General features: G+C 38.5%; 1 protein-coding gene across 1 annotated transcript in view; it reads right to left on the bottom strand.

The window, feature by feature from the left end:
* The window catches only part of LRP5 (LDL receptor related protein 5), a 133,679-nt gene that overhangs the window by 99,147 nt on the left and 11,631 nt on the right, over window positions 1-22,901 (bottom strand). The window contains exon 2 of the mRNA XM_032690638.1: window positions 4,780-5,176. Coding sequence (XP_032546529.1) covers window positions 4,780-5,176 — 397 coding nt within the window. The remainder of the gene's footprint in view (window positions 1-4,779; window positions 5,177-22,901) is intronic.

The following is a 22,901-nucleotide window of genomic DNA, read 5'->3' as shown; positions in this document are numbered from 1 at the left end:
AGCCAAACCTACATTCCTGACTTCACCTGAGAAACCACTGCAACACACACTGGCACTTTGACCACTAAAACCATCCTTCTCTTCTCTTAAGAAATGGTATAGAAATTAAAAAGGTAAGAATACCATTCCCACACTGCTTAATAAGACTAAATGTATATAGGACAAAGAAGGATCAGTCTCCAGGTTTCAGGACACGAGGAATCACAGAACCTGTAGCTAAAGAAGAGTGCTAACAGGGAAGGGAGTTCAACAGGGTTACAGAAGTCTACACATTTCCACCTCATTCCCATGCAATTTGGGAGGCAAGTAAATCAATTTTTTCTGTCATCTCTGAAAAGGCAGCTCTGCTCTGAAATGAAACAAAAGGTCTTTGAACAATTTATGGGCTTTAGTCTTCTCTATGAGCAGGAAAAGGGAGAAATAAGCAAGAGACTAAGGAAACATTTAAGGCAAGGCTGTCTCCATCAAGGACATCTATCTGAAAATTAAAGTAAATAACACTTCCCACAAGAACTTCAAGTTTCTTATGCACGAGATCATTTGCAGCTATTTGGATACACAACATATCAAAAGCTTTCCAACTCCCAGAAATTTCAGCCACACCAAGATACAGGATATCTTACAGGATACCAATATCACAGTTGAGTACTTTTCTTCCATTTTAAGAAAACAACTTCTATTCATACATTCAACATCATTACAGAGTTCTAAATAACAAATCAAAAGCTTCAAAATAATTTTCTACTTGCAATTAATTACTAGAGGTACACAGGATATAAACTAATCTCTAGCTTTCAAGGCAGCAATAATGACGTTTCACTCAAAACCAGGGCATCTTATCCATTTTAACCAAGTAACCATGAGTTAAAGGAAGAAGTTCTAAAAAGCATAGTCTTTACTCATGCCACGTTTCATGGGTTTTTTTCTCTATTATCTGCAACATTCACAAATTTTTATGCAGTATTCCCCCTCCTCTCAACTATTCCAAAGAAGATCAGATGATACGCTGTTTAAAATATTTCATCATTCACACTCAATTGAATCAAAATATTCAAAGCCTTAGACTACTGCAGCTCACGAAGATCAGGCTTCAGCATACAGAGATCCCAATAAGTTCAACACAGCAAGCCAATATGCTTAACCTTCCATCTACTGTTGTGTGGGACCAAGGTCCCAGTGAATCATCGGTAAACACCACTGCAGTTTTATTGAAGTGCTGCTATAAACACAGTTGTGAGTTATGTAGTAACAGCTAACAGGTCTGCTTCATGGTTTTGCTGTGACACTGAGGAAACACTGGATTAACAACCAGGTACATCTGAGGCATTTAATTTTAGATTCTGAACTGAAAGTTTTCTATTTGTGATAGCTGTCCCTTCTATATCCATTTTTTAATATCCCATTTGTCCACTGCTAGTCCACTGGCACTGGCAATGCCTCTGCCCAACAGACCCACATCACATCACGAAAGACTTTTAAGAACTAAAAAGAGGGAGAAAATGTAGAAAGAGGTTTGCAGCTTTCCTCCAGTAAGTCAAACCAATTCAAAGTTCCTTGTTTTCCCCCTCCACGAACATCACTTTTACAGACCCCACTAGAGTTAGGTATGGCAAATTCAACAACCCCAGCGACTATACCAAGTGATAACTGCAGTTACACCCCCACCAAAAACCAAACAAGACAGGATGCCTTTTCTTGAGGCAAATAATTTTTATCTTTCTTTAAAATAATCATTTCATAGATGTCTGATTCAGCTCTTGGTGCTTCAGCAAACAAAGGGGGCAGAAATTTTTCAAGCATTATTGTCTGTTGAATAGGCCAAGCTATAGAAAATACAGCCTAAACTCGAACAGTTAGCTTGGTCCAGAAGGTAACATAGCAGCCATCATAGAACTAGTAACAAATTTAAGATTTACATTAACCAAAGTAAATATTTCTAATACATTGTAGGCTTTAATAATGTGAACTAACTACTTCATTAAGCACTTTGTGAAAATCAGATATGAGGATTATGGATATGCTACAGCTTCCCAGAATCAGAACATTTAAAACACAGCAAGCCTTGCGATTCATATATTATAGATTTAATGATCCTTGACAACACACATTCTAGGCTGTTCAGATCTAAGACCTTCCCTACAGGACTGAGAATTAAGTCATTTGTTTTGGCTACTCATTCATGCAATCTTTTGAAAATTTCTTTTCAGGAAACTGAAGTTTGCTTGCCTTGATACATGATAAAAACTTGCTTCTGAAATGCATTCCAGCTTCTTCAGACACTGTTCATGATACTTACATTCTTTGCACTACATTGCATAGAATTTGAGCTACTTCCTTTAGTTGAGCTTCAGCAAAATCTTTACATACAATAAATTCAGGTTTTTTAGAAGTTGTTGTTCTGAAAAGACAGAAACACTTATGCAAAGGCTGCAAACTGAAACTTAATAAACCACCAACACTGTCAAATCCCCCATCAGCAGTCTACCTAGCAAGAATGTATATAAATGCTAATGTTCTCCAAAACAATACCAAGAATTTCAGCCTCATGTCCTTCATTATAAAAACTCAGCTTCACATAACCTACACACCAGGAGTGGGATCTGAATGTTCAAAACAAAATGTTAGCAAATTGGCAGAAAAATGTTTTGTACTTTCCTCCGTCTGCTTAGTTTATCCTTCATTTCAGGGAAGAATAATTGGATCATCGCATGTTCTGCTTCCTTTGATTCCTAGAATATATAGTGGATCCACCAAGAAAGTTTTAAGGGGTATGGGAAAAAAAAGCCATGTTACATATTAAGCAGCCACCTGTTAATTATGATAATGTATAAGAGCATCAGTAAATCCTGAACAATTAATGATTTTCACTACCTCTGGGAAAAGTAGAGACACACAGATGACCTGGCAAGTGTCTCACAGTGTGTCTTAAAGAAGAGACATTTTAGAAATGCTCTCAGAGAAGCGGTCACAGCACCAAGTCTGATACCAGTTCAAGAAGCATTTGGACAACACTCTCAGGCACATGGTGTGACTCTTGGGGATGGTCCTGTGCATCCACTGCATCCACTTATGAGATGTCAACCCAGCACTGGCATTTCAGGTACTCTCTCTGATCTATCTCATCGTAAAATACTCAACACTATATTCTCTCTTTAAATATACAACTGAACTCTAGATCTAAAGTGAGTTTTAAGCATTAATTAATTCTGCATAGACTACTTGCTGCCAGGATAACACAGGATTCCTGTTAATTTACTTAAAATACCTTCATACAGCAATTTGCTATGGAAAGAATTCATTTCACCTACAGGCATCTGTAGTGAAGACAGGATTAAGAGGACAAGAAGCCCTCTGGAAAAGTCCTCTGGTCCAACAAAGTCACTCCACTTTCCCTTTCACTGATGATGGCTGTACCTATCCAACAGTTATCCGAAGGATATAGGTAGTTTCCAGCATTTGACATGTCAACAAAACTAAGGATTTTGTTTCTTTGGGTACACACTATTTCATTTAGCACTTGTATGCCCTTTACGTATTAATCATAAATGTACCCATAACTCCACACATTCATCTGGGAAGTCTTATGCTGGAAACACTACAAAAACAACTGGACAAAGTCCCAGTCTGCAGCATGGCAGTTGATGACATGGCAATTTTAAGTTGCTCTCTGTTGCTTAGTTTCAATTTTTACTTCTCGCGCACCTGAAGCAGGTAGTTTCTCAAGAAACTGTCTGTCTCCCAGAGCAGGATAAACCACAAAGTACATTATATTTGTGGCTTATCCTAAGCCCTTGCATTAACTCAGCATCACTTCGCAAAGAGGCCAGACTCAGTGAAAATGTCAGTTGATGCCTGATTTTCTTACAGGCGAGAAACCTACCTACATATACTATACAGGAAGACAAAGTGATCTCTGAGAAAAGTGTTGTGAAAATGGCAGCAAATTAGTGGCAAAACACCTCACTTGTGTAGATCTGTGCACACAAGAGAAGTGCACCTCGCTTCTCTTTCGCGGTTATCACAAGGGTCCATCTAGCACAGCAGATCTTCAGTGATCACTGAAACAAATGCCAAGCCCAAAGTACTATTTGTGCACAGGGATAGCAAACAGCACATGTGAAATGGTGGGGAGTATTGAAGAGGGAGGGAGGAACCATACAGATACACAAGTATTTTCAAGAGCACTAGAAATTGCACGTCCAGCCTGCTCTCTTATTACTTATTAACCTGGTCACCTTACAGCATTGGGAACACCCAGTTTCACCTGGACTCTTTTACTTGCTGGCTCAAACATGATTATTCAATATCATCACTTAAAAATATTTTGATTTTGTTTACCAGAGCATAGTTCCTGTTTCGACTCATGCAGATTTACACACCTTACTGTCTTCATTAAATAGACATCACATATTAAATCAAAGTTAACTTACCAGACAAGATAACTGAGAAAATAATAATAATAATACAAAAAATGCTTGGAAAATTAATTACCTTTCAGAAGTGCAATGGAATAAGTTAGTAATTATATCGGTTGAATATTTGGCTTGGCACTTAAGAACAGTTCTATTTTTCTTCTTGGCTCAGTGTCTGGGCTACCATTACTTGCCACAAAATATTTAAGCTCAAACATACAGAGTTCAGTTACAGAACTTGAGAAAAATACCTTGGGAAAATGTAAAATGAAACAAAAGGCTGTGTTTTTCTTTCTTTTCAGAACTAAAAAGTCAACATAAATCACTACTGTATCCATTTAAGCATTTAAGCCAAATTAATATTTACCCATGAGCAGGATCCAAAGCTATTGCCCTGGGCTGATCAAGGTCTTGCCAGAAGAGGACTTTTCTAGATGTTCCATTGAGATTAGCTACTTCTATCCTATTGGTTTCTGAATCCGTCCAGTAAAGTTTTTTCCCAATCCAATCACACGCCAGGCCATCCGGGGAAACCAGACCAGAAATGATGACATTCTGTACCACATTCCCGGTTTGGTTAATGTAAGTTTGCTTGATGGCTTCTTCACTCACATCTGTCCAGAAAACGATGCCTTGTGAATACTGGAAGTCAACTGCAGCAGCATCCTCTAAACCACTGACCACCACAGTGGACTCCAGCTTCGTGCCTCCAGCATCCACAAGTCGAACGTCCCGCCGGTTGGCAAAAAGCAGAAGGGGAGATGCTACAGAAGAAAAAAAGAGAAAAACATGTCAGTATTATTGTCATCTACAGATGTTAAAGCGCTGAGTGTATGTGGCAGAGGAGGATTAGTTTTCCCAGACCATGGGAGCATGGATTACCGAAGAAGTGAAAAATGTACAGTATCTAAAAGCCTCTTCCTTCCATATGTCAGACAAAAGTGTAAAAGTGAGATGGAAGAGCAGGCCCAATTCTTTACCTATAGGACATGAATAGCGTCTTCAACACAGTTGGGAGTTCGAACTGAGACTTCTCGACAATACCTTCTGTCAATCCACAAACCCACATTTAGAACAAATTAAGTCTTCCTGGTCTAAAAGCTGGGTTCAACCAGTTGAATTAGTAACAACACGCAGAAAGCAGGTTCTGATGCCTTTTAGCAACAGGCTGAAAGCTAACAGCACTAGACACAATACTCTGAAATGCTCCTATCAAGTGCCCTCCCAGATGGTAAAAATTGTAACCGAGTTTCAGAACTACTGTCTTCTCTACCGCACCACAATGCAAGAGAAATTCAAGACAGAGTTTGAAGGCAGACAATGATGTGGGTTGTGGAAGTTTGTAGAGACTGCTGTTAGCTGCAAGAGGCAGCCAGAGCAAAAGCACAAAGGTTCTCTAACTTCCCCAACCTCCCCCCAGTTCTTCTAACTCAAGCAGTAGCTTTTTTTCTTTTCCGAGGAACACTATGCTGATGTAATAAGGAAAATTTAAATCAGCTGGTGGTTTTAGTGAGGATCTTGGACAGCAAAGACAACCAACTGTTATCACTGATGTTTCACTGAAAACATAGTATCTTTGTATTCTACAATATTTAACTCAAGAAAATTTATACAGCTTGAGGAGAATTACTTGTTAAGAAATGAAGTCTCAGGATCCCTTGTATTTCATTTCCTAACATGCCAAGTCCTTCTCTCGGCCATCTTTAAAAACACCAGGAATAGTATGAGACCCTGACAGGTTAGTTATTGAAAACAGACGAAAAAGTGTCTAGAATGCCAAACACTCGTTTTGTTCTCTGCAACTCATTGGTTCCCCATAACGATGTCTATTTTAAGTGGCACTGTATCAAACCATTTCAACATTTGGAAAGTCTGATGTTAGCAGGCTCTAAGTCACAAATTCTTTGGGGCAGAGAACTTCTAAAGTTATGCACATTGCCTCACAAAACCAGCCCCATATCAAAACTGTAAAAAGCAAAAAGTCTAGGTAAAAATTTAAAAAAAAAAAAGTCCCAAAAATGTGTTTAGAGGAATATGAATAGATGGGTTTTCATCTGGACATTTCCAAGCTGAAGCCATTATTAATGCTACTACAAAGGAAAAGGCAACCTGAAATATCAAGTCCAATCAACAGCAGAGGAACTCAACAGCTTCTTTACTAAAGATCAGACATGAACAATGTCTAATCCAATCAGTATCAACATTATCCCAGCTCCCTTTCCCTTTCAAGGGATTTCTTCCCCACTGATGTACACAGTAGGGCAACAGCATACAGATAACGCATTAACCACCATGTTCTCTGTCACTTCTGTGCTTCAGAGTCGTCCTGATTGAAGTGCAGCTGCATTGTGTTGGCTACGAACACCCAGCAGGGAAATCACACTGCCCTGCTTACACTTCTGTTAAAATTTTACTGCCCTGCACACCCACATAAACTGATTGATTATTGAGAATGGCCAGACTTTATCCCCTTTAAGAACAAGTAAGTATTCAATTTCCTTTGGAAATAGATAAAAAGAGAAGGCAGAACTCTGATTTTGAAAACTATATTCACTTCTCTGCTCCTCCCCACCAGCCTATTTTATTCAGTTCAAATTTTATAAAAAGTGGTTACAGAACTCTTCTAGACCAATACGGGTTGGGAAAACACCCAAATAAAACAAAACAACAACAACAACAAAAAGACAACAACTCCAACAAAAAAACGTGACCAAAACAACTAACTGCTTCTCAACACTAATTCTTGCCTAGAATGCTGCTGAAAAACCCATGTGTCTCCCATCTTTGAAAATAAAGCAAAAGTCAGAAGAGCAATAAAATGCTCTGATTCCATGGCCTTGCATTTATCACTTCAAGTCAGGATGTGATGGCTCATTAGCAAGCAAAGTTAGCTCTGGTAACTCTGCAGTTTTGACTAAATATAACGCCCAAGATTTCCCAAGAAAAGTTCACAGACTTTTTAAAATTTTCAACTTTCCCAGTTAGTAAGCAGTAAATCTGAAAGAGGCAGCCAAGACAGCAAATGCATTTCTGAAAAGATCAATGCATAGCATTTAGTTTCATAGAATTAATAAAAGCAACAGTTTAGAAATTCAAAGGACACATTCATACTCTATGCAATTACAACCAACAGTATTTTTAAGGCATAAGAATGAGAAAGAAAGCTCAAAAAGCTTCAAAACAAATGGCATTGACCAAAAACTTAGTTGCTGTGCCACTAATAAACCATCCTAGAAATGTAAGATCATCCCACCGATACATGGTGCAAGTTGGTTTATTTTGAATCCTGCATGTATGTAGAATCAACAGTTCATTTTCAAGAACACAAAGTCCACTCTTCTTTCAAATCATGCTGTATTCTCAATCCTGAACTGGGCCTGATGGTCTAGAGAACACTCTTATCCTAGATGCATTTAATTCTTTACTGTAAAAGTCTTGGCAAGGCAAACTGGAAGGCCAGTTAACAGTAGTTTCTGAAGAGAGAGATCACAGAATCACAGAATATACGGAGTTGGAAGAAACCCACAACGACCATTGAGTCCAACTCTTAGCCCTGCACAGAAGCATCCCCAAGAGTCACACCAGGTGCCTGAGAATATCATCCAAACGCTTCTTGAACTCTGTCAATCTTGGTGCTGTGACCACTTCCCTGAGAAGCCTGTTCCAGTGCCCAACCACCCTCTGGGTGAAGAACCTTTTCCTAATATCCAACCTAAACCTCCCCTGACACAACTTCAGGCCATTCCCTCGGATCCTGTCCCTGGTCACTACAGAGAAGAGATCAGTGCCTGCCCCTCCTCTTCCCCTCATGAGGAAGTTGTGATGAGGTCTCCCCTCAGTCTCCTTTTCTCCAGGCTGAACAGACTAAGTAGAATGGGGGAGACCCAAAAAAACTAGTAATAACTTTGACTATCATTAACCTTCCAATGCGCTTATTTGTTTCTCAACAAGAGGAAATATCCCTTACTTGAGAAGGTATTCCATGGTTAGAAAGCTAGGAGACTCAAAGGAATGCTCAGTGTTATGCTCTATTTTGATCAGCAGTACTCCTGACAACTGCAAACTGTTTGAAAAGGGAAACACCAGCTTCTATTTCGAAAAAATAAAAAAATAAACAGTAAAAGGATGCACACTGAATGTGGAGGACAAACTGTTTATATTCAGTCTATTACTGCCCAATTGAAATGACAACATTTTAATGTAGTTTCAAAAAAAATATATTCTTTTTCAGTAAAACTACAAAATTAGAACAGTTCATTTGTCCATAATACGCAATATTTAAAACCTCTCTACACACATGGAGTTCATAATCCTTGGACAAAGCAAAAAAAGAACCTGAAATCTCACAAATTATGAAATAAACTCTAAACAGATAATAGCCTAAACTATAGAAAGTTATAGACTTTCCTCTTGCAGCAATTCTACAATCTTATTTGGATCGTGCAGTACTCAATCAAAACCACTTCATTCTAGAAAGACATACTATTTCTATTCAAAACCCCACCAATTTTCCAGTGGTTTTCAGCTAACTGGAAAACACACCCTTGACTTGACAGTGGAGTGAGCTATCTACACACAGGCTTACTGTGCAACAGTGTGAAAACAGAGCTTCTCATCAGTCTATTAACTGAAGAACAGGAAACACTCCTGATCAGGCTGGGTAGGAATCAAGCAAAGGTTCAATTTCCAGCTTTCAATGCTCATGGGCAAATCTTCCGTTCCTTGTCTGTGGTCAGTTACTAAATTTTAATTGTTTTACTTGCATCGGGAAAGTTGTCTTGTGCAGACACAATATAAGACTGAAGGATTTGTACACCATAATTTGTACACCATAATTCATTTGGTTGACCGCTATAAACAGAATCAGTTTTAGCACGACTACCATAGTTCCCTTACCATCATCTCTATCACATTCATAAGTGATACAAAAAAGCATTTTTTAATGCACTGAGGCTTAAGACTCCTCTGCACTTCATACATAAAAGCACAGTAATGATCTTTCTTTTTCTCTGCCTTTAATCCATCTCTGTTAAAAACATAAGCTGAAAGAAGTATGGTAAGTCTACTGCCATCTGACCACCTTTAACTACCTTCCAAAAGAACAAGCTTTCTGATTGCTTCTGAATTCAGTCATTAACTTTCACTATTTTAATTGTACCAATCCCACCTAGAGCATTTAAATTTTATTAAGTGCTTCAGGGGTACCCATTAGCCCCAGCAAAGTGACATGGAACAAACAACTAAAAAATGCACTACATGATCTTTGTTATTAGTTTCAGTAATAGTTTTCTAAAAACCAGTTTGACAGGGCTCACCATACATATTAAGACTGAGATGATCACGAATGATAATCAGCAGTGCATTTGTCATCAGTTGTTGGTTCGTTGCAAAGCTGCAACAGTTCTAAGACAAGCTGAGCAAGAGTTTTAAGAAGTTATATTTATACACTGCTTCATACTTGTTGACATGCCTACATTTTGTCTCCTTCCCCTTAAAGTCAAAATAGAAAGACATGAGAATACTGAGGCACGTGCATGATTTCTACTCTTGAAAGCACCAGAAGCACAGAACAAACACAAACCCTAAGTACAGCACAGGAGAAAAGCCTTACTTAACATTTCTTAAACCAGTTAACTAGGCTAAAGGTCATGGAAAGGTTTAACTGTGCTTTTAAGAAAAGTGACTGAGGATCTTGGGAGCCTGGTACACAACATAAAATGAAGATCTCATTTTAATAAGCATACAAGCAAAAACAGCCATCCAAAATTACAGTATGTGCACCAACTTATATTTTAAATATTACTTCAATTTTTAACAGGACAATTGCAATGGAGACCTCTGTGGTTAAGCCATCTGTACTGCTGGACAGAGAGAACAGCACAATTCTTGCAGCAGTCGATGTCCTAAACCACAAAACCGCTTATTACCAAGGAGCAAAAACCCCCACACACCCCTGCCACAGGCACACAAGATGGTAAAAAATAAACATGTCAAAACTTTTGCAACCAAGAGTGTACCATCTTACGGAAACTCTAAGACAGGATATGGAGTAAGCATGCATCAGTTTTCTATACTTAAAAATAGCTGCTATGCAGAAACAAGATCACGTAGGTAGGGTCCTAGCAGCTATAAATTAATTGGAGAAACCAGTTCTGCAGCACAAAATGATCCCTCTTGTCCAGCTCTATTCTTTGGAGCATAAGGAGGCTTAGATCTTGGATGTCATAGAATCACAGAATGGTTTGGGTTGGAAGGTTCCTTAAAGATCATCTATTTCTAACCCACCTGCCATGGGTAGGGACACTTTTCAATAGGCTGCTCAAAGCCTCATCCATTATGGCCTTGCCTTGAACACTTCCAGGGATAAGGCATCCAAAACTTCTCTGGGAAACCTGTTCCTAGTCTCACCACCCTGACAGTAAAGAATTTCATCTTAATATTCAATCGAAACCTCAAACTTTTGTTACCCATACTTGTTCAGAACTAAAGAACAAACACTTTACCTCTCTCCTCAGCCTGTTAGACATCTTGGTTGGTTATAGGAAACACTAACTTGTTTATTGCCTGGTCACACAGCATGTCTACAATGAACTATTCTGAGATTGAATATAGGAAATTAAGGGCCTCAATGTGGTATGAGTATGCTAGCAAAAGTCCACCCCGTTACCCTCTCTCTGCAAAGGTGGTGGGTAGATTGTGAATGAATCCCTTATTGGATTGAGTTTCTATACTGGATCCAGAGATCTGAGTTAGAAATGGATGTTTGTGGGGTGACAGTACTGGGAAGAAAACTGGCAGATGTAGATTCAGTTGTAGTTCTGCCAGACCATCCTGCTCAAATACCGCTCCTCTTTGCATTGATTCTGCAAAAACAAATACTTGCATTGTTTTTTCAGTGAGAAAGTTTCATATTTTAATTAAGGATTCTTCAAAGTACAAACTTGTATTTTGTCTAATATCATAGGATACTAGCTTCAATTCCATAACAGTGTTTACCATATTCAATCCACACCTGGAGCTGTCGGCTGACTCATGACAGTTTTCTTTGCGAGAATTAATATGGCACTCTGCTTGTACTCACAAAAATTGGAAAGAGCCTGTCCACTGAGATTTTTGGTATTTTCTGATTTTAGAATGAGCAGAAGTGGCACTGAATTAGTCTCTTACGTAGCTTTGCCAAAATGGGTAAGTGCAGAGGCAGTGCTTAAAAATAGGGTGGGGGGATGTGACAGAAAAAAAATATACTTGGATATTTCACATTCTGTGATACAGAGTGCACGACAATAATTTTGCTGTTGTTATTCTAAATGCAATAGGTGTGGATTTCCCCTCACCCCCATGATATGCTCAGTAGAGTTTTAAAACTGCAGAAGAAACTGAAGATTTGTTCTACTTCTGCATAAACTTGTTTAGAAGAATGCAGACAAAAGGGTGACTTCCTTGAACATCTAAACATGACTTTTGCTGCGAATAACAGATCAGGTCAATCCATGAACAGAAAAAACATCTGCAGTGTCCCGTTTTTAGATTCTGGATGTCAACGGGAGCAAGGTTTTTTTCTGGTTTCGTTGGTTGGTTTTTTTTCCTTTTCATTTTGTTTTATTCCTCCTTGGTTTGGCAGACAGCTGTCTGGCCAATAATAGTAGATTACACTGCTATGAGGGTTCCAAACTTTTAATGGATAAAACAGTGGTTCTACATAATTTGGAAAATTTGGCTTGCAAATTTTCTCCAGGACTTGAACAAATACAGGCTTGACAAAGGTATGCTTGTTTCTGACCTGAATTGTTTCCAATTTTTAGTTCCAGTTCCAGATGTTACATTAACTCCAAAAGACACAAATCTTAAGAAAGCTGAAAAAAGATATTTTACTTCTATCTCCACTAAACATACAATCTGTACCCCTGAAAATGTAATATATTTGCAAACTGCAGTAAAAGACTCAGAAATAGCATGTGCTGGCTTCAGCTGCTGGCAAACGTTATTCATTTGAACAGAAGTGTAGTCAAGTCAGATGTGGAAGACTCGAATGTTGGTTCCACAATTGGTGTGGTTTTCTTCTAGCATTTAGGAATAATCCCAAATAAAACAACCTTGTTAAATGGAACCTGCCACATGATACTGAGCTTTAAAGGGTGTGAACTTGGGTGAAGTTGTTAGTGCCAAGTTGTAGACAGGACTTCTGATTTTTGTGCAAGTCTCATGACTATGTTTCAGTCAAATATTCAAGACTGAGATTTTATGAGTTTGTTAGGAAGGAGTACAAAAAGAAGATGAGGTGAAAAGAAGTATTTAAGATAACAAAATCTGGAACACTGTGCTTGTATTTATATCACTGATAATACTTAATTTACCTCGTCAAATGCAGCAAATAAACAGAGTAACCTGCTGCAAGCTTTTCAAATCACTGCTTGCTAGAGATGATTCTGCTTTAGTCAAGAACATTGGTCAAACAAAATCAATTCCTTATGGCTCCTTTTGTCTTTTTGAGGTCAATGTTTGTCCTGCAAGTTATCTGGAGCAAAAAGGAAGATTTTATGCTCTATTCTTTATTATTATTATCATCATCTGTTTTTCAGTGCTGCGGGGGCAAAGACATGGCACTTCTCATAATTTAGCTTTATCCCAAACAGCTATTAAAAAAATAGTGGATTTGTTAGAAAAGAAAGTGTGTTCAGGATACTACCATCTTTACTTCCATTTTTTGTCAGAAGTTGACTATGGGTCAGAAAAAAAAATAATCTGACTTGCTTTAATTTAAGTTAAAATTATTATAGTATATTGCAAACTGAGTTGAAGAATCAACTCTTCCAAGGTCTGGAGGGAACTGCTAATTAAAGAGGTGTCACAATGTCATTTAATACAGTTGTTTTGATAAACTCATTTAATGTGCCTTTGGTGATCAGTGCAATGGAATAGGATCCTATGCTCTTTGGGGCATGCCTGCACTCTGCTGTTAATGCAAATTAATGCCAGCATTATCTTCAGTGGCACTGCTGTTCACACACTTGCAAAGCGCATGGTTAGCTTGAATTGATCTGAGTAATGCAGGTAAGTGAATATGGCTCATTAACTGATTATATTCTTGCTTTACAGGGTAGATCACATTCTATTACCATTTATCTGGCAGCCATCATCTGCAACTGTGACACGTTTATCCCTGGGTCCAAATATTCTTGCTAAGGTCTTCCCAGAGACTGTATTTACTTCAACACTGAGTCCCAAGGACTATTAGTACCAAACTAAGACTTGGTAGTTCGTAACTTGGACAGAAGAGCTCGAGTGTTTTGCCCATGAAATTATTTTCCCTTCAAACTGGAGATGCATGTGGCTTGCTCATAATTCTGCTGTATTGCAAATTAGAGAAGATTATAAACTAAATAATTAGTAAAAATTGTTTGTTCTGTTAGACCTAAGTACAAATGGTCCCTAATAAAAAGCAATAAAGTACAAATGCTAGCTCAGATGAAGAAACACAAAATAATCATCTCTTATTTGTCCCTTCATAACATGGAATTTAAGGACATTTCCACAAAACACAATTGTTAGCTCAAATCCTCCAGAACAGAAGAGTCTCCACATTTGGAGTTGTATTGATAATATTTAAAAGAAAGCAGGTTGCAACAGTCATATGTACTTAAATTTATAGACTGGCAGTGCAGGTGTGCAAGATGGGAAACATTTTGAAATTCAGCCCTGGAATGCCCCATTTGCTCTTTGGAAAAGGTTTTGAGTGTCAATAATTATTTAAAAATGAAGAAAATCTCAGCACAGATTGAAATTTGGAGCCTTAAAAGAAGTTAAATAGGAACTGTTTAACATTTCTTGTTCTGTTGTTTTTGTAGATAATTACTGTTCTGTATCACCTCAAGATTATTAACTGGTCACTCTTCTCAGTGTCTGTTGAATTCTGGTGTTTGCAGAACTGTGTGACATGTATGTGATAGTGGGATATGTAATAAAGGATAAAGATCCCAAAAAAGGAGACTAAAAACAACGTTCAAGAAGTGGTGGTCCTCTGCACTGAGGGAAGGCTATAAAACTGCAGAACTAGAGCAGCTGGAGGGGTTCCCCAAGATCCCAGGGCAATGCAGGGTGCAGTACATACACTCCTGACAAACCCAGTACTCCAGATCAAACTATAAACTCTGCGCAAATTGAACTCCAGCTACGTTGTGTTAGGAGGGATCTTGATTTAAATATGCCCTTCGTATTGGGCTGGGTCAGATGTGTTTTGTTCTGCTGTGTGTTTGAATTGGTTGTCCATTCCTGCCCATCCCCAGCAGCACATTACTCCCCACCCCCCAGTCTCCTACTACATCACAGATGTTTCGGTGTCTTGAAATCTGCCAGTTTGACTGCTGGTACAGTTTCTTTTCTTCAGCTGATCCTGTCAAAAGGATCTTGGTTTAAAAAGGGACAGATTTAAAAAAAGCACTAAGGCAATTTCTTTGCCCAGCTCAGCTGCAGACAGAATGTTGTCTAACTGCAGACCTGCAGAGCACCATCTCTGTGCTGCTGTGCCTTGTACACAACAGTGCTCAGGGGAAGGAACTTCAGAGGTGGTTTTGTGCTTATGAAAAATAATACAGTGGCACGCAGAGGTTTGCTTTACTCATATGCTTTAAGTATAAACCTAGCCATGCACGAACTTCCAAACTTAAGATTTTGAAATATTTCCATGTGGAGCTACAACAAATTGTTAGTTACCTTTTATTTTTCAAGTTAGGCTTATTTACCTCTTTACATTTTCATATGAGTCTCAATAACATCCCACCAGCATAAGAAATTAACTGTCTGCAATGCACATGCAAGAGAAGCTGTCACAACATTGTCAAATACTCTCATTTTACAGAACCACAAAGTAGGAGTGGTTCTTCAGCAAGCTGAAGAATAAAGACAATTATTCTTTTCTTCCCAGTGCACTCCAAGATTAATTCTTCCTTTTTCTTCTACACGTGGTTTCCCCACCTGTATAAACAGCCAAGCCTAACTACATATCTGCCTTTCCCAAACAATAAAGGAAGTAAATGTCTAAAAAAACCTGAAGTCCATCATAAAAGGGGGGCAAAATCAGAATCTCCCTGCAAAGGAACTACATGGAGGAAAAAACCAAACATCACAAACTACACAACACGACCTGTCATCATTCATATTATGGAAACACCCACAAGTAAGAATTGAAATTCGAGCCCTGAAAGACTCAATATGGACACATTGTGAAGGATTGTTACAGCTGAAAAACTTGCTGTCTAGAAATACAAGGCAAAGACTGAAAGGCAGGCCACAGAGGATTGAGGGTCATGCAGTCCATGGCACAGCCAAGACAAGAGCCCAGTGTGCTAAGCAGAACCCTAGTAGAACCATAACTATTGTTTCTTTCCAGACAGAGTAACTTACATCCTTTTCATACCATCAAGCTACCTCACAGTTCTTTTTTTAAAAAAGGCATAGGTTTTACCATAATGGACAGCTTAGGAATGATCTCAGCCACTCCAAATCTCCCATTCCTTCGGCAGCCTAGACAAGGTGTACTGCAAATAAGAAACTGGACTTTGGATAAACAACACATCCAGAGAAGTGTAACTAAATGCTTTTTTGTCCAAATCCTATCCTTTATTTCTGCAGAAGGAAGTGCACAAGCTATTAGTACACAAGGAAGCAATATCATGGAAGACAGAACAAAGTGCACTTGTTTATACTAAAACAAAACTAACTCAAGCAACATGTGGCCACGAGTGACCTGATCATCCTGTTTCATGCACCGTATCCTCTTTCTCCACCCTTCATTTGCACTATCTGGCTGTGCCTTCATTGCTAAAGAGAAAGATGTAATTATCACATTGAGACAGCTATTTCAATGCTAAAATGCCAGAACAGAATTGGAAGCTTTTACATCAAGTAAAAAGTCAGTGTCTTTATTTCACTCCTCCACCTGAGATTTCATCACCTGCATAGAGTTGCACTGACTCTATCAGGAATTTTACATCAAGATTGCAGTATCAATCTAATAATTACACCTGTTTCAGCAACAAAGACATGACCCAGGACTTTCGCAGCAGGAACTTTTCTCTCTTGGCATCTGGAAAACATCCAGAGCATTTCAGATGAAGGATATTCCAAACAAATATTTGAACCACACGCAATAGTTGAGAAAAATGAATAAATACTGCCATCCTTCAGAAGCCAGACTGGGAGTCTGAGGCAGAATACACTTAATACACTCACCACTGCCTCTCATGTAACATATTCATAGCTGGACTAAGTATCAGTGCCATGTGTCTGCTCTCTGGTAAAAGCCTTTTAAGCACAGTAAGCTTATTACAACCAGTTTTTACACCTCTTCTATTTCCAGCTGTCGCAGACTGCTTCAGAGTTTCAATGCCCTGGATCCTGCCCTCCCTATTAAACACGTGCATATTTTTTTACTTATTAAAAACACTGCAAAGTACAACTGTTAATACAAAAACCTATGAGTCTAAAGCCACATTTCCAATGCAGAAATGTGACAAACATGGCACATTCAACATGCCAGACACTTGCACACTGTCAGCAAGTAACAACTGCATTTTAACTTTCTAGAACTAAGACCCTGCAGCAGACTGTTAATAAAGACGAAATACATGCAAGAAATGACCACGTGAATTTAAGTAACTCCCTCCAGATATGAATGACAATGATTGAATACAAAAGTAGACATCTACCCTCTTAAAACACAACAGAGGATTATGAACCAACCCATTTTAACCCACAGATTTACATGCTAACAAGAAGGGCTGTTTTTCCTACATACTAAAGATGGAAGACTTGTTTGAAAATATAGTATGCGCCAAATGTAAGCCTTATGTGAATAATTTCAAAAACAAACTGTAGACACCTTATATTTCATTTGTGAAATGCAAGAAAATTGAACGTATTGCCTGCATCCACCTAACCTTTGAAGCACTGTCTGAAAGAGAAGGCTGAACAATCAGAATATTGTTAAAAGAGAGGAAAAATCTACCTTCTCTAAAAACTAGATGTAAACTAGACCACAAAAGCACTTGCTTTTTATGAAAAACAGCTTTCTCCTCAAAAACAAGCAAAAAAGTGTCTACCAACAAAACCAACCACAACAATAACACCCAAATCCACACCAAACAAGCACTAACTTGTTGACAAAAGCCTTCACTTCTAAGCTAATTGTAGGCAGCTCCTGTAACTAAATAATTGCTCAAAACCTTCGTGTTCTCCTTACAGAAAGTGCTGCAATATTGCAATAAAAGCAGTACAAAGTGGAAATAGGTAAGTCCTTCATCAAGCTCATCCAGTGCAGAAACAATGCAAATTAAAATGAAAAGTTTAATGAAAAGGCAATCTAAAATCCAGAACTCCCTGCTCATGTCAGTCCTCTGTAAACTACCATGAGCAATATGGGTCAACCTTGATACCAACCGACTTCATCTGGGTGACAGAAAACAACTCACTTTTGAGGACAGTTCACGGGTTTTTGTCTCTTTTGCTGTGACCGGTACCTGCAATGTAGAGCAGTACTGTGCAATACATGTTATCTCAGCAGGAATGAGATTCAAAACCACCAACTTATTTTAAAAAAGTCACTGAGAGGCCAGTAACTAGAAGCCATTATCCTCCATCCACTGCTTTGCATCAAGAAGCTCTGAAGTGAGAAGATGTGCTTTATTTCCCCTGTGTTATCAACATGTGAGAAACATCAACTTTGTTAAGTTTAACTTGGAGGGAGTTAGGGCATCTAAAACCCCTCAAGAATGTGCTTCACTGATCATAGCATTAAGTTGTTTCCTTTATAAAACCTTAGAATGCAGAGCATGTAGATAGAGAGATAGACAGATAGATAGACAGATAGATAGATAGACTAAGATATATACAGACACGCTTAATGAGGTAACGAGAGTTGACATCAAATGACACCAAACATTTCTAAAGGCTACTTAAGCTGAAACTTTCAAAAACTTCAGCTCATTGTCCAAGGACACTACAACATCAAAGGAGAAAACATCCATTACTCTGGAGAACAGTTAATCCATACAATTAACCCTCTTTCACATCACATCACACTATAAATGCGAACACATGCTCCCTTTCTGCATTGCTCAGAAGATTCTTCAAGATGCTATTCTTGTCTCTAATGAGGTGCAGCACAAACAATTAAAGCCTAGCAAAAATAACACACTGAGTTTAGATTTTTTTTATTAAAAAAACAAACAACCAAAAACAAACAACACAAAGAATCACCACATCACAGGCTGTGCAACATGGAAGCATGTGGCATTACCCTTCCTTCAAAGTTTAATATGTTAGAATCATCAAATACTTGATCTTTCAGTATCACAGTTTTATTGAGCTAGAGAAAAATTGATTTAAATCATATTTTATCCTTTATCATAGACCAGCTTCTCTCCTTCTCCTCTCTGATACAGCTATTTATTAATAAAATGTTTGATGGAGGGGAGAGAATGGCAAAGGGGAGGCAAGGGGGGGCAAGAGGGAAGTTAAAAAAAATAATTGAGCACAGATAAGACATTCCACAATACAAAAGGTAACTAAAGAGGTTACTTTCGGCCCCAGTGTACTACACAGCCACACATTTTTGTGCTGTCACTGGGTGGAGTATGAAGCTGGATGCTGCATCAACTAAAACTACTGGACAAAACACTCCATTTGAAACACAGTTCCTTCCTAATCTATGCCAGGTGTTGCAAACAAGCTCGGTTTTGTTCACACTTAATGCAACACCATTAGTCACTAAAAGTTCCCAAAAGACTCCAGAATATACAAAATTGGTAAATTCACTGAATGGCATGACACTGTTGCAACTTAATTTGCAGGATCTCTGCCTAAATATTGTATAAAAACACCAACAAAAAAACCCTAAAACAACAACAACAGAAAAACAAACACTTCTCCAGGACTTAAGAAGCAACAAGAGAACCAGTGTTCAGTTCCGTTTAAGTGTCAAATCAGCCTCTGGGGAAGAGTAAAAAAATAACTAAAAACTAAACAATGAACTACAGATAAACAAAATTCAGGGCTTTTTTTTGTTAGTGCCAGTTTTACAACTATTTAGAAAAATGTGCTTTGAGGTAGCTAATAGACAAGTCGCAGGAATTCTTGGTTTTTTAACATGAACTTGCAGCTGTCAGAACTAGAAAGTTACACGCCATTTCAGACACTGGGAAGAATTTTGAAACCATAACTTCTTTGCCAGTGAATTGCTGAAGCCAGTGCAACAGGTGGAGTTGAAGCTGGGAGATCTGTAGTATCCAGCAGAGTCTGATCATACATTTGGCATATGTTCAGCCAAATGTGGGAGAAAGGCATAGAATGCTATCTGCTGTAGACTGATCTATTTGTTAATGTTTTGGGATCATCCCAGCAAAAATTTTCCTCTTGGAATTAAGCAATATTTATGACAGGACTTTGAATAAATTACCATTCCATGTTTCAAAGTCTTTCTGAATAAAGATAAAAAAACACAGTCGCTTCTGGCCACATACACAACAGTGATCTGACAGCTGACATCATACACATCAGTAACTGCAAAAAAAACCCCAAAACACTATTTTTTTTTCTTCCACTCATCTTGCTCTCCTGGTGAAGGCCAAAGTTTTGAAATTGAACTTGAATAGCTTAAAAGTTAAACTTTCATTAAAAGAAATGTTGCCAAGCACACTAAGCAAACACAACTTACTCAAATACTCACAGTAATCTGTTCCCAGTGTCCTGCTGAAGTTTAAATAAGAAAATAACCCTGTGAAGTCCATTCCCTTTTATAAACAGCCAACATTAGTTCAGACTTTATAATAACAAACTGGTGCTAAAGTTTCTTTTTGCAGTTTTAAGTGCGTGCACATAATGCTTAAAAATCTCCCACCGTGCTTGACTGCTCTACTCCTGCATACAAACATTTTAGTTAAAAAAAAAAAAAGTTATCAAAACTCTAGTTCCTTGAGAAAATTGGGAGGTTTTTGTAGAATTTGATGTACTGCTTCTGCCTCACAATAAAATGGAAAACAAGTTACACAGGAGAAAGCACTGCATGCAGCTGTATTTCAGAGCACAGCACAGCAGCTGACAAGTCATATTTTTATCCCTGCAACCTCTCCACAACCTTCTGTTGATGCCCAAGCCTCCAGAATCCATGCAGATGCTTTTCATTAGCACTGGTACATGATCTCTCAATTGCTATGAAGTTTTACTGATCCAATGATGAGTTCCTGTCAACACAGTGCCTTGCAACAGCAGTGACAATTCTGCAGCAGGGATAAGACACCTGAAGTAATTTTAGTTTCCAACACAGACCAAGGTTTTATTTATAAAAATTAAATAAGTAAAAAAAAAAAAAAAAAGGACCCCTGCTAGAGTTTCAAACTGAGCATAGGAAAGAATGTGTAAATCAGCTTCCTCTCAGTTAATGATCAAGGATCTAAACACCTGGAGAATTTACCAGTAATTAAAAAAGAACAGCAGTTTTTAGTAGTAAAAGAACAAATTCCTACTCCATACTAGCACACCAGTTGAGTGCACCTGTCCTGCACTGCAGTCTCCCAAGCAAATCAATACTTTTTCTGTTATCTATTCAAAGTCCTCCTACCTACCCCTGCCTTATTGCCAATCAAGGGCCAAAACCCTGCCTGAAAGACACTTGCCACATGACCTGAAATGTTCTCACAGACTCTTAGAAGACATCCTCCCTCAGAAACCAGTATTTGTGGACAAAAGGGTCCTAAAAGGCTATCAACAAGCACATGGAGAGGTGTCCTGTTATAAACAACCACGACAATGAAACAGTTTACATCAGGATGTGACCAGCAGATGCTCAGATGCAGTAATGTGTGTAACTCACTCTTAATCCCCACAGTGTGAAATGAGTTCCAGGACCAAGACAGAGATAATACTATAATAAAGTATTCCAGAACTAATCTTTGTGGGGAACCATTCCAAAATACAAACACCCCTGGGGAAGTAATTCTGGAATAGCTGTTAGGTTTTGAATTCATATTCTACCTCAAACGAAGCAAGTTTTGTTATCCTAATACAAGGAAGGTGATGCTAACAGGCTCCAAGTTGAGCAGTGCAATACAACTCCTTTAAAAAGAAAACTTTCTTCTATGTCCCTGCAACACTGACTCCACAAAATCCTAGGAATCAGAAAAGCACAAAAAAAAAGAGGATACCAGAATCTTTACCTGTATCTACCAAAACCTTTTAAACAGGCATTTTGCATATATAAGAGCACCACTGTCAAGAAGCAAGAATTGCTTGGAGGACCGAGTCAGCTGTATCAAAAACTTACAGTACTCCACATCCTCCCTCATTGCACACAGACTTCCTCAGGAAAAAAAATAATGTAAAAAAACAGGCAAAAGGCCAATGCTTACAAAGATCCCATAGCCATTGTTCAGAGAAAACAAGTCACTTGCATCATTCCCCACATGCAATAAGGCTGGCTGGCTGTATTCTGCCTCTGAGGACCAGCGCCAGATGTGCTCCATCTCCAGATGCCAGGAGTTCCATCACCTGGGGATCAGCAACCAGAGTTATTTTCCATGAACTCTAATTACTGTCGCAGGATGGAGAAGGGCTAAATGTGTCATGGTGGTAATACCCAAGGTAAATGATTTCCATATAACTTAAATCTTTTGCAGGTAACAATGAAGACCTTAATTTGGACCGTGCAAGTTGAGAGATAATATCAACAGAGGTCACAAAGGTAAAGTACTTCTATCTGCTCATCTTCTCTCCATTGTGCACTAGGCTGAGTATAAACAGCATTCCTCAAAAACTCACTAAGTTGCACCTTCTCCAGTTTTACCAATCCTGTCATAAGCAGACAATGTTAGTGGAGCCACATGCTAAAGGGACAGCAAGCAGCCTTTCCAAACTGCCAGAAATAGGACGGTGTTCTGGGGTTGGGGTTTTTTGTTTTGGTTTGTTTAAAGTTTGGTTTTCTGCCTTTCATTCAGTGATGCTGCCTCATCATCCTACTTAGGTAAGTAACCCAACAAGTTTCCAAGAGCTCTCTTGACCACCGTTTTTAATTACCCACCTACAGACATTTCAGCCTTCAGCAATCTTGGTTATTCAGACAGTTGGCGGGGGGGGGGACATAATACAAAGCAAGCAGGTAAAAGCTTTAAAAACAGCACACAAGATCCCTGCCTAGAATAGCTTTCAAGAGAAGAAGAAATACTACCAATACAAGAGAGCGATATAATATGCAGAAATTCTAAAATAATGATTGCAAAAGGTACAGAAAGGTTTATGCAAGACCAAATATTTAGGTGCACAAAACTGATTTTGATTAATAAAATGCATGTTGCCCTGTCTTCTCAGGAATACTTTACCTACTATCCTGTTAGTTTGCAGCTTCATTTCTCTCTAATGAAACATCAGTCATTGAGAGAGTAATACAATGGAGTCAAACAAAGCAGGTTTACTCCTAGATGATTATTTTAAAAGCGTATGTAC

Source organism: Chiroxiphia lanceolata, chromosome 6 (assembly GCF_009829145.1).
Source record: "Chiroxiphia lanceolata isolate bChiLan1 chromosome 6, bChiLan1.pri, whole genome shotgun sequence".
Taxonomy (NCBI): Eukaryota; Metazoa; Chordata; class Aves; order Passeriformes; family Pipridae; genus Chiroxiphia; species Chiroxiphia lanceolata.
Note: the sequence above shows the minus strand (reverse complement) of the source record. Positions and strands in the feature narration are given on the sequence as shown.